Source organism: Fundulus heteroclitus, chromosome 8, assembly GCF_011125445.2.
Source record: "Fundulus heteroclitus isolate FHET01 chromosome 8, MU-UCD_Fhet_4.1, whole genome shotgun sequence".
Taxonomy (NCBI): Eukaryota; Metazoa; Chordata; class Actinopteri; order Cyprinodontiformes; family Fundulidae; genus Fundulus; species Fundulus heteroclitus.
In genome coordinates, this window is record NC_046368.1 from 7,925,157 (window position 1) to 7,938,471 (window position 13,315).

The 13,315-nt window shown below is 41.6% G+C and overlaps 1 protein-coding gene across 4 annotated transcripts in view; it reads left to right on the plus strand.

Moving 5' to 3' along the window:
* The window catches only part of whrna (whirlin a), a 185,378-nt gene that overhangs the window by 149,456 nt on the left and 22,607 nt on the right, over positions 1–13,315 (plus strand). For 3 of the 4 annotated variants that reach the window (XM_021317332.2, XM_036140049.1, XM_036140048.1), the window contains exons 6-8: positions 1,929–2,141; positions 2,340–2,561; positions 6,550–6,582. In XM_021317332.2, coding sequence (XP_021173007.2) covers positions 1,929–2,141; positions 2,340–2,561; positions 6,550–6,582 — 468 coding nt within the window. The remainder of the gene's footprint in view (positions 1–1,928; positions 2,142–2,339; positions 2,562–6,549; positions 6,583–13,315) is intronic. The other variant, XM_012864207.3, reaches the window with a different exon arrangement.

The window sequence follows — 13,315 nt, forward strand, 5'->3', positions numbered from 1 at the left end:
ATGCCGACAGTTGGGCGAGAGCGAGAGTTTCAAGCCGAGGTGGAAAGGAGAGAGGATGTGGGAGGGAGGGGAGTCATGCACCGGGCCCGTTTCCTCCTTTTGTTTTCATCGCCACAAACAGATTGAGGCGCAGACCCCGAAGCTCCGACTTTGAAGTGGTGTCTTTGATTAAGGAGTTAATTAAAGAATGGCTTCTTGCAGGCATTGGAGATAACGGAAAAGGGAGAGAAAAAAAAAAAAGAAAAGATGCAGACAGACGAGGGAGAAAAAGGGAGCAGATATGGAGCTGTGAAGTGATATTGACAGCTCAGAAGTTTCTGGATGACAGGGAAGCCATCTGGCACAATGCTGACAGCTGTAACAAGAAAAAAAAAAAAAAAAAAAACGTCCTACCCACATGTGTGAACGTCCCAGCTTCTGCGGTGTGAGCACAACCGGGAATTACTGATAATGAATGAGGGGTGAAGAACAGGAAGGTGAAAGAGGAAGATTATACATTTTGGATAGGAGTACTGTCTCAGTGTAAGATTGCTCCATTTGTTATCTTTTGGGTTTTGTTACTTTTTATTCCTGCTTTAGTTTCCGTCTAGAGGGTTTTTGACCCGGTTTATCTCCTCTCGTTTTGTCCTTTTTGTCATTATTCTTCTTTTTTCTTTATCTTTGCGTCATGCCAAAATTCGCCTTGTTTGCAGATGACACACTGCAAAAAGGGAACAAAAAGTAAGCAAAATTTTCTTGAAATTAGTATAATTTCCTTGATTTGAGCCACTAAGTAAGACTATCTGCCAATGGAATGAGTATTTTTACTCCTAAAATAACATAATTAGACATCCTGCACTTGAAATGAGACAATGTAGATGAATTGTTCTTATTTCAAGTGCAAAAATCTTATTCCATTGGCAAATAGTCTCATTTACCTGCTCAAATCAAGTAAAATATACTCATTTCAAGAACATTTTGCTTACTTTTTGCAGTGCAACGTCATATTCCTCAGGAAATGACTGAAAACAGGACATGAACGATGTACATTGGAAAGTATAGCTATGTTACTTTTGTTTATTGAAGCAATGTATAGACTCTTATTCGTAGTGCTGTTGCATGAATATATTTCACAAATATAGATGAATGTATATCCCCTCTTTAGACGGCAAACACGCCACTTTAACTTGCGCTCATCGGTGGGTTTCTTGGTACATCTCTACTTTTTAAAAGCCGTGTGTTTGCCAGGAATCGAAAAACAACTATTTCTACCAAGTCTTCCTAGAAGCTTGGTCCGATATCCATCCAGACTGGTGCACATTTTGCTGATGGATATCAAAGAAGTGTTTGATCACATTGCATCTTGCAAAGAATTGTTTATGTATGCATTCAAGCCCACATGTATAATTGTGACCTGGTGGATTTGAGAAATAAATCCCAAAAATACATTAAAACCTGTGCACGCACTTCATGTTTTAATATTCAAAGTTGTTTATAGGGTAAGCAATTTAACCTAGATAAAGAATGTCTTCTTTAATGGAAACAAGTATTATTGTTATGTACGCATATTTAAATATGTGCTCAAAGTCCCTCTTGTAAATGAGAAAGGCGTCTCAATGATATTTCCTGTATAAATAAAGGTTTAATTTAAAAAAAAAATTGTCGTTATGTCTGGCATCCCTAGAAATTTAGATCAATGATGAGTTGATGCAATCTTCTTAAAGTAGCTGATTTTTTTATTTAACATCTACTAAACCCAATGACTAACTATTCGTTTTTTAAATCACTTTTGCAATGACCTCTATCCACTTAAATTATTTCTAATCCCAGTTCTGGTTTTCTACGTCCCTACACCATCAAGAAGGACTTAAAAAAAAATGCAAACAGGTCAAGAAAAGTCTCACCATAAACGTTTTTTCTTCTTCTGTGTTTTCTTCTACTGATCGTAGCCCGGGTTTTATAAGGGGGTGGCCGGCTCGCAGGTGACCCTGTCCAGTCTGGTCAACCAATCCCGTGCCATGCTGGAGGAGCAGGCGCGGCAGCTGCTCACCGAGGCCGAGCGTCAGACCATGAGCTACTACGTGGAGGAGTACCGGGACGGACACATCGGCATAGAGCAGCTGGTCATGGCGCTGTTCGAGCTGCTCAACACGCATGCGAAGGTAAGTCAGAGAGCGGGATGTGGGAATCGATATCAGCTCGGCAGCAGTCTGCGCTCCTCATGTTAGATCTGAAGCTTCCTGGGCTTCTGTTGAGATTTAAAACTGTGGGTTTGTGATTTCCACCGTCGTCGTGTTCTGGGCTGGAAACATCGATTCAGGCTCGCTGCTTTACGTGTCCACTTCTGTCTTCTTCCTCAGTTCTCCCTTCTGTCGGAAGTGCGAGGCTTGGTCACCCCGCAGGACCTGGAGCGCTTCGACGGGCTGGTGCTGCGGCGGGAGATCCAGGCCCTCAAGGCAAGACAGGGGACAGCGGGGGCCACAAACGTGCAGCCGGACTGCCTGTCCATGGTGTCGTATCCGGACACGCTGACGTCGTCGTCGGCCAGTTTCATGACCAACACAACGCTCAGCTCTGCAAGGGTACACCTGCTTTTACACCTGACCTATTTACCTGTCGCCTATTGATCTAGATCCATAGTTTTCAGTGTTTCTTTGGGCTGTGGCCGGCTTTTAACTACTTTTTATTGCAGTTCAGAAGGTTTCCAGTGCCTCAAAGTTTTCTTCATTTGTTTAAACTACTTACCGCTTACCTGTGAATCATTCAGGCGATAAACTACTGCTGAATCCAATGAGGCAGTGCTGTTCATGCATAACAAAAAACTCAGCAGAATCTATTTTAAATGAGGTCTTTTGGTTTTTTTTGTCACCAGCAGCTTGACACTATTTGTTCGCATTTGATTCGCCGGAGCTGTGAAAATACCAAAGATAACACAGTTTTGGCAAAAAACAGACCCAGGAGGACATCATCGTTTATCTGTGTAGCACCACTCATCAACAACGTAATTTTAAAATAAACCTTTTAAGACCATAGAATACATGTAAAATACATTTTTAGAATAATACAAAGATGACCTTATGAACCCATCTTTGACCTTTTTTAGGGCAAAAGCTGCCGTTTTAGAGAAGTTTCTGTAAATCTCAGGCTATTAGGGAATATTCTACATCATTTCCTTTGACAGTGCAGTGGTTCTAGTCAGTTCAGGACCCACTGTCCTGCATGTTCTAGGTGTTTCCCTGCATCCACATACCTGTCTTAAATAAACTGGTGATGACGAGGCCTCTGCAGTCCTTGATGGCTGCTGAGGAAGTAACGGCATTATTCAATCAGGAGTGCTGGAGCAGAGGTGCAGCTAAAACTAGTAGGACAGTGGGTCCAGAAGACCAATCGTCTACACCATCTGGACTCAGCGCACACAGCAAATATATGCAGCGCAGAAAATAAAATCCAAGCTGAACTATAAAAAAAAACTAGTTGTTTTGTACCATTTTGCAAATCTGGTGGTCCCACTCTGTGGGCTCCAGGCACTGATGGGAGCGCACCACTGGCCGACGCCTTCATAGGTGGGCAGGTGGCGGTGTGCGTCTTTGTTACTCCTGCTGCATGTCAGCTGTTAGTGGGGCTGTGTTTTTGGGATCTGCTTATCTGAGATCATAAGGGCTGTTTTCAACCCATTTGGTTGGTTTTTGAGCGCTACCTGTTTTTTTCCTGGAGAGCTGCTGCTACGCTGCCCTTGCCAGCTGCAGCTAGAGTCCTTTGCAGCGCACGGCTTCTGCTGGTTCCTGGCCAGCCTTCTTGTTCTACCTCTGTTTTTGAAAAGCGACTCTGTTCATACGTTTCTTGTTTTATGAGCGCATCCCTGAGGACTACAGCAATAGAAATGGCTTGCACTTGTATAGTGCTTTATCAGTTCTGACAACCCCAAAAGCGCTTTACAGTTCTTCACCCATTCACACCCTGACGGTGGTGAGCTGCATTGTAGCCACAGCTGCCCTGCAGCAGACTGACAGAAGTGAGGCCGGACAGCACCACATGATTGTCCTAAATCATTGCATCATTAACTCATTGCACGAAATGTAAATAATTTATTGCAACAAAATCTGAACTCTGAAAGATGTACATGCGTTTCAGTTCTTGTAAATCTGACATGAAACATATTATACAGCTCATAAAACAGATTTTTGTCTTTGTCATTAAATCAGTTGTATCTAAACTAAGTAATCTAAAAGAAATTATTACTGTAATTTACTTATTTTAGTAAGCCATGTACCTTGTTATAATCTCAGATATTGGACAGGTGCAATGCTGGTGTAGTCTCAGCGTGCACATCTGCTTGTCAGCAGGGGGCGCTCATGTGCCGCCTTCATCAGAAATGCAGGAAAAATCCATGGGCAGAGTAAACGTAAAGTACGAAATAAAAAGCAATTATCACATCTGTTCTCTCAAAAATTTAGCAGTCTGGCTCCTCTGGGGTTCTGTTTTTGTCTGTAGGCCTAATTTTAATGTTTAATGTTTCAATGGTGCGGACGCTGGACAAATGAGTGTGTGTGTGGCTGCATCCAAAGTGGTGTGCTGGGTAAGGACTCTTTAGCCAAAGCGGAAGTGCGTCCGCGGTCGCAATGATGAGTGCTATCAGGAAGGAAGGAGGTAGGAAAAGTAGCCTTATGCTTCCTCTCATAGCTCCTTTAGGGAGCTGCAAAGTCCCTTACAGGTGCTAAGGATCCATATAAGCACCACCCACCTCATGGAAATTAATGAAAATGTCCGGAGAGAAGAGAGCGCACTTTGTAGTTTATTTTCGGAAGGCTGTAGGTCCGTATTTGACTAGAATCATCCTTGAGCATTTCCGTCACGTAATGACGTCGGAGTTAAAGGCTGTCCGAAATCGGCACAGCAGTCCGAAGCTCCTTTATTCGCATAAAGGAATTTGGACCAGACAGACTAAACTTAAAAATCCAGTGGCGGGCAAATGACCGTGGACACGTAGAGTTTACTGTGTTGTAATTCCCGACCTCCACTGTACTCCCTGAAACGTTTTTATCAAAAACTAACAAACCTCTGGTTGTATGATGGTTTTACTGGTGAGTCCTGGTGTTGGTCAGAATGAGTGTGTTTTAAATCCTGAGATGTTTATTCCATCGATAACAACACTGGTGTTTCGCCCGTTGACGCAGTACGGTTGTGCAGATGTGAACACAGCTGTCGCGCTAGGGTGCGGACCAAAACAACCGTACCAAAACCATTTGGCTCCAAACGAACTGTAGAGCGGTTCGTTTATGGTTTGAACGTGATCTGACCTCAACTTGACACATCTACCAGGGTTACGCTCCGAGCTTGAGCCAAACGCCTTCCTGTAGCCAGGTTGGTGTTGCATTGTGGGATGCGGTCGAGTAAAGCAACTAACAAACAAAGGCTGTGCGTCTTTTAATTTCTAAACTACTTTCAGGACATCTTCTGAAGTACTACTCAGAGAATTTTGCCTAAAATAGAACCGGATGAAAAAAACAACAATGAGAATCAATTGAATGATCTATGTTCTTGACCAGTTGGGACAGAGAACAATATTCCTGTATTTGTATTTACTGTACTGTCTCACCGGGTTTGTGTTTACATGTTTTGGTTCGATTGGGGTTTTTTCAGAGTCAAAAGAAACCGAACCATTGGAAAAAGTTACATATTAACAAACGAATCAATTGATTCTGACCAAAGTAAACAAACTATTGGTGTAAAATTCCCCTAAGCTTCAGCTACCTGATTTATTTTTTTTATTTATTTTTTTATTAGGACTGATAAAGACTCCGGTTCAATGATCTGGCTCCTGTTCAGACAGGAAAACTTTTTTTTTCTGGCTATTCTTGGCTGATTCATTAATAGGCTTTGGATATTAATTTCTAGGTCTGAGTCCTTAACGGCTCTGTTGTCTTTAAATATAGATGCATGTCGATCTTTAACCTTGGACGTTTGGGACCAAAGATGACAACTTTCTGCATTAAGTTGGCGGAAATGCTGACGCACCTATTTGTAGATATTTTGGACACCCTTACAAGTAGTAGACAGTTTAAAGTGGTGTCATCAGCCTTCTTAAGGCAAGAACTGTGTAGTAATGTCAGTAATATGCTCTTTGCTCCGTTCAGGCAGAAAAAAAAAACGATGCTTACTCCAGCACTTTCTCTGGCATTTCATTAAAATACCTTTTAAACAGTAGAAGCGGGGATTTGTGGGGGCTTTGAAGGCAGAACTTTTTCCATTTTTGGTCCACTTTAATAAAGATAACTCACCTCTGAAAGTGAAGGAAACGTTTAACCATGTTTGAACATTGCCTTTTTGTTATTCTGGTTCCATCAGAATAACATTTCTGTTTAGCTTATTGTTCTTTTTCTGTCATCTTTGATTTGCTTCACAAAGCTACAGATTATCAGTATTTCCAATATTGCTGAATGTCTGTTTCGGAAAAACACTGTTATGATAATTTCCGCTGACATTTTAGAGGTTTTTATTTGCCCAACCTGAATATTACCCCCAGCCGCTTGCTTTTAACCACCCCCTCCTCCTCCTCTCCTCCCTCTGTAGGAGAGGCTGCTGTGGCTGATAGACATGATGGAGGTAGGATCTGCTGCTGAAAGTGATGAATGGCTTCCACCACAAATGCACAAATGCAGAATAAACACCCGAACAACATGATTTAGCATCCCTGAAGCGAGACGACACAAAACAGAAGCACCAACACACTGGCTTTCATCTTATTTTGTGCTTTTGCAGTGGATTTGTTTGCTGTGCATTTTATCCCTCTTACATTTCTTTTTGCTGTCATTGTTTACAGAAGTGTGGTGGGGTTCATAGGCTCTTTAAAGGAGATAGCTACAACTCTACAACCTCTCTCTCTCTCTCTCTCTCTCTCTCTCTCTCTCTCTCTCTCTCTCTCTCTCTCTATATATATATATTATATATATATATATATATATATATATATATATATATATATATATATATATATATATATATATATATATATATATATACATACACACACACACACACACTCACCGGCCACTTTATTAGGTACACCTGTCCAACTGCTCGTTAACACTTAACTTCTAAGCAGCCAATCACATGGCGGCAACTCAGTGCATTTAGGCATGTAGTCATGGTCAAGAGAATCTCCTGCAGTTCAAACCGGGCATCAGTATGGGGAAGAAAGGTGATTTGAGTGACTTTAAACGTGGCATGATTGTTGGTGCCAGAAGGGCTGGTCTGAGTATTTCAGAAACTGCTAATCTACTGGGATTTTCACGCACAACCCTCTCTAGGGTTTACAGAGAATGGTCCGAAAAAGAAAAAACATCCAGTGAGCGGCAGTTCTGGTGGGTGGGTCATATATATATATATATATATATATATATATATATATATATATATATATATATATATATATATATATATATATATATATATATATATATTATAACATTATGACCATTATGTTATCATTTATGTTTTTTATTCTTATTATTATTGTTATTATGTTTGTTGTTGGTGTTATTTCAAGAGTAGAGGTAAAATCATACTATGTTTTAGAGACTATTCTTTTATAACAAAGATAAAGATTAAAAATTTGACATTTTAAACTTTTTTAGGGCATCCAAATAGCTCAGGTATGCAGCTAGCATTACAGAAACTGCATTTTTTTAGTCTGTGTTCCTCAAAAAATAGACCTGTACATTCACTCTGACATTTTAGAGGCTGCCAATGATCCCAAATCCAACATTTTCCTTTTCAAACGGAGCAAAAACATCAAAACTCTCAGCCTTCCTGTTGTCTGCTGGAGTGTTACTCTCTCTTTCGTGCTACCACAGCAGTATATGGATTCGCATCCTATGACTTTATTTTTAAAAACCTCACTTACACAGAACATGGCTTCTTCAACTTCGAGACTTCATCACTCAGCAACAACTTCCACACTGAAGAGTAGAAGGGGGTTTTGGGGAAAGTAGCAAAAGTAGCAGGGTCCAGCTCATAAAATCCCCCCCCCCCCCCATGTTTTTTTTTATCAGAGAAGGACTGTTGCTTTCTTGTTCCATTTCTTCTGGGTTTCATTAATCATTTTCCATCCCTGCCAAGTTCAGCCAGGCGTTTTATTACCAAAAAACAACTTTGACAGCAGTCATTACCTTAGATCCATTCCATCGCTGCGTTTGTGCCACTAACCAAATGATCTTAATATATCTTACACTGCAGCCAGTGTACAGAGGGAACAATTTTTCCTGCCAACTTGTTCTAGTTGCTTCAGCAAAGCATATCAGGTTTGTGAAAAAACACGCCCGGCTCCTGCTTTCCATATTTCTGTTTTTTTCCCCCCTAATTTTTTTTTTTTACCACTGTTTATAAAATTCAGACCAAGTTGAAAGGCTGGATTTTGTAACTTAAAGGTTACTCCCGGGTTCTTCTGACAGAGTTGACATAAACCAAATGGATCACCCTCACAGAGGCTGTGCTCTTAATCATTTATACCTTTAAGCCTTCACACCTTTTTTAAATAGGTCAGTTCGCTAATATTTCACCCCCTGCTCTTGTCTGAGGGGTCTAAAAATATGCAACAGAAATAGTTGATGTCACAAGCAAGGACCTCACATGGGAATAAAGGCTGGATTTTGAGCAGCATCGTTCCCATTTTCAAGTCTTGGAGACTTTTTTTTATTACTCTTAGGAGTTTTTCAGGGGCTTTCTTTTAAATGCCTGATGGCTGCCAGTCCCCAACCCTCAGTTTTATACCATTTACTCTTGACTAAGTTTCACAGCCAACAACAGAAATCCCTGATTATCACATTTGTTTATTTTTCTTTACAGTAAACCCTAAATAAGACAATGAAATAAACAGAGCTGCACAATAAACTATATTGTTTCCGGTGGAGCAGAGGCTGGAGCTCTTGGGGAGAGGGGTGCATGTTGTGTAAAGTAAAGCGTAAAGAGAGAAAAGTGTTTGGTGGATGAGACTGAAACCAAACAAACCGTCCGATCCGACGGACAGATTGAACCGTGATGACATTTTTTGCTAAAAACTAAGCTACATTGTTCCAACTGCATGCTTTCCCAAATAAATTATTAAAATAGCTAAAATCCCAGGTGAGTCCTTTCCTACTGTCTGCGTCTTTCCTGGTCACATGTTCTAAGCACGCATTCTGATTGGCCTGTGATCAGTGACTCTTTCTTGGTGTATTAGTGAGAGTGATTGGGTGATCAGTGCTTTCACTGCTCGGTATGACAGGTAAAGCTTCTTCCGCTTATCCGCCTGTCGATCTCCTGCTCTATATTACCCTTATTCGTGAACAAGACCCCAAGATACTTAAACTCCTCCACTAGGGGCAGCACATCCTCCCCAACCCGGAGGAAGCACTCTACCCCTCTGCATTAGAAAAGGGTAGAGTGCTACATAAATTTATAGTAAAGCATGATATAAATGTATTTAATTTACTTTTAGAACTTCGGTCGACTCTGAAATGTTTGTTTTGTGTGACTCGAGTCCAAGTCTAGAAGTCGGGTTACCATCTCCGCTCTGCTTCTCCTCTTCCACTGGAAGAGGAGCCTTGCTGCACACTACAGTCAAGTTTATCGTAGATTCTGCAATCAAGGCTTTCGTTTAAACCACAGAGAGAGGAAATACTTTATGCTGGAAGCAGCCCTTAACCCAAGGTTACAGATGTGTAGTAATCGAGAGGGAGTAAAAACACAGCAAGTTTTTTTTATAGATTTTGTCCTCATTTGGTCTATCACAGCTTGTTGTCGATTTTAATATGCATAAAAACTGTAAATCATCTGTCAGTCAAACATGCATTAATTTACCTGCATCGACACACGCACCTATCTATTTGCTGTAATGCAGATGGCTACAGAACATCCTTCCTGCCCACAGGCATCAGCTTGTACAACAACTCATAATATGCATATGAAAACTAAATGTAATTTATGGATGACATTAAACTTTCCTGAGGGATTAATAAAGCAACAGCAAACAGGCTTAAATCAGAGCCAACCGTACTTTTCTCAGGTTTTCTGAGAACGTTTTGTCAGTTCCGGCGGCTCACACTTCAGCAACCTGCAGTTGGAGCTCTGCTGTTTTCTAAGAACATGGAGGCCCATCGTCCTAGGAGCGCTCTAGTTCAGATGCAAATCAATGACCCACCCGTCACTCCTGGGTCGCTAATAAATGAATAAAGATTAGTAAAGTAGAGTAATAAACTAATTTTGAAATTAATTCAACTGACTGTCCTTCAGCTTTTAAATCTCTAGCTGTAAAGTAGGTGGACGAGGTTTGAGCCGGTTAGAAGTTGTTGCTTTGTGAGCCAGAAACCTCATCACTCCAGACACATCTTAGTTTTTAGCATCACTTCAGGAAACCTTTCCTGCGCTGGAGGAATCGTTACGTCTGGTCTTCACCGTTAGTTTTTTTTTAAAGCATCTCCTGATTGGTGCACTTTCAGTTCAACACATAGGATCGCTTTTTAAAGTTAGTACCGCTGAGGAATAAGATAAAAAGGTTACTGAGGGATTAATTTGCAGGGAAAAAAGGTCAGAATCAGTGCCTGTTGTGACAATATAAGGAACATCTTCTGTGGGATCAAAGGCCACTTTAGCTCAGTTTAATGTACAGACCAAACTCTTGCTCTGAAGAAGGAAAAGTTTGCAGAATGTGAGATTCATGCAGGTTTAGTTTTTAGATATGTATAGTTAAAGAAGTTAAATGTTAATGTGCAAAACTAGTTTTAGGGATAAGGATTTAAATCCGTAAGCCAGAGTAACTTTGTTTCAAGGAGTCTAGATGGCTGCTGATGTAAGAATGATCATTTCAGTCTTTAGAGAAGTGACTTGGATTTGCTAAAAAAAAAAGATATTTGTGAAGATCTCTGTTCCATGATGAAATATAGTTTGTTTTTTAAACGAGTAGAAACCTGCCTTCTTGTGTTTAGAGAGTAAATCTCTCAAAATGCAGATGAAAGTGTTGAATTTGTGGTCCTCCACCTGCTGAAAGCTGCCGCTAAGCTGATCTGGAAACAACAGCTCTCCGTTTGCTAATGTTCTAATGCATGTTTCTCTAAATTATTTGGGCCTTTTTGTTTGCTGGAAAGCTTTTAGCTTCCTTTACATGTGAGCTCAAACTCCGATGCATCAGCTTGTGGTAAACACACACCTGCGGGGGGAATATTTTGGTTGGGTGGAGGCCGGTGATCGCACACATGGACAAAAGGGGTCGGCGGCTGGATTTAGCCGTTTCATGGCCTGTCCTCCTCTGAGGCGCAGCATTACCATACAGACTGTTATGGTTCCTGTCGCTGTGGTGGTCGGGGGTTCCTCCCGTTCATCTGTTTGTTTCTGTTTTTGGACCCGTGGGTGATTGGTACTGCCGCTGCACGAAGCAGATTAGAGGGCCGGGGCGGCTTTGATGAATAAAAACGCTGCATTTCCAGGTATCTATATAATCAGGGTGCATACCAATGAACGCTCGTGTCGCTGTCTGCCGGAGATTTTTCATCCCAAAGCCCCCAAACGCAACAAAATCCAGCCTATTTGGGGCTTTATGCATTTTAAGGTGCCGGTAATTTTCTCCTCCTCATAAAAATCGCAGAATGATCCAGCTGTATCAGATCAGACTGCAGAATGTTTCCCCTTCTAGGACGACGGTGGTCTCGGGGGGGGGGGGGGGGGGGGGGGGGGGGGCTGAGAGGAAAGAGACAGGGGCGACCTAACAATGTAAAGTATTCTTGAATAACTTATTTTAGTAATTCAATTCTAGAGGTTGCAAATCATTAATGGTGGATTCATTAGACGGGGCGATCTAAGTCAAGCTTTTATTTCTGTCCAGCAAATAAAAGTTTATATTTTGAGCTCATGAATGTGGACCTGCTGAGGAGTCTGTCCATGTACCTCACAGCTGGACTGCTCGACAGCGACTTCCCTCTATATATTTTATGCTGTTTATTGTGATAATGATGAAAAGGTCGATAAAGAAGTGTTTACGACTTCTTTGCCGTCTTTTTCTGGCCCCGACCTGCATGAGCCCAAACACAAACAGTGATATAAAGGAACAAGATGGTTCTTTTTATAATAGACTTCTTCAGGACACCAGGGACATAAAAACACTGCGTGAACTTTACACACTTTATTCACAATTTTTAATATATTGATGTTTACTAATGCTCTCGTGGAAAATTGCAAAGAAAAGTTACAATCCTCACTATTATATTTATATTTTTTAAACTTATTATAAATCAACAATCTTTTCACAATAAGAGCTTTTTCATAACAAAAGTCTACAATAGTGTATCTGCAGTACTGGTCGGTGCTTCATCAGTGCAGCGTGGCCCGGATGAGACCAGTCTTTGGTTCTGATGAGATGTTCTGGAGGTCCAGGTTGCTTTGGTGGTCACCTTCAGCTTGTGTTCATTCCTGGCTCAGATGTCTCTCCCAATAAAATGCATAATTTGCTTTAACCAGAGAGGAAGACTTTGGACCAATGAGTTTTCTCTTCCTCACATCATGTGAGACGCATCTGATGCCGTCTTGGGTTCAGGACGGGCTAAAGACAAAGACGGGGCATGGGGGCAACATGTTGATTCTATGACTTTTTTCCTTCCACTAAACCTTCCAATTATATGCTAGGATGCAGCAATCTGTGAGCATGCTGCTGCTTTTTTTTATTTTATTTTATTTTTTTTGCTATGGTTTTTGTGGCTCTTCTTCCTTCTGTGAATGTCTGCTGAACAGCTGCCAACTCAGCAGGATTTCCCATCATAGTGCAACCCATAAAGTGACATTTCTGCATTTAATGTCCTGTTAATTGGGCTTATTTAATGTCATAAATTACTGAAACGGATAGAATTGTGAATGATGCTCCTACTTACTGAGATGCATCTGTCGCTGCCCGTGACGCTGCAGGAAATTAACCGCTCGCAACGTGCCGAATTTGCACCGAATCATTAAACCGTATATCATAGACGTGCTGGGTGTGCTGCGCAGGCATGGCGGCGCGCTTCGCCCTGCTCACGGCGCAGAGAAGCATCGCCGCATGCGGAAAGTCGATTGACTCTTGTGATAAATGGGTCGGACGTAAGTGCTCCACATGCGGCAGCAGCGAGGGGTAATCAGGCTGAATGGATGGGGCTTTTGTTTTCGTTTAGCGGCGGAGTTAAATGAAGGGCAGCGTTCCTCTGAACACGGTCCCCCTGTGCAGAAAACGCTCACGGATCCGCCTCAGATTCGCCTCCCGTCTCCCTCTTGTCTGCCACGTCAGTGGGTCCGGTCCTTCAGACCCAGCTCTGAGCTCAGCCAATGGCTTTTTATCGAT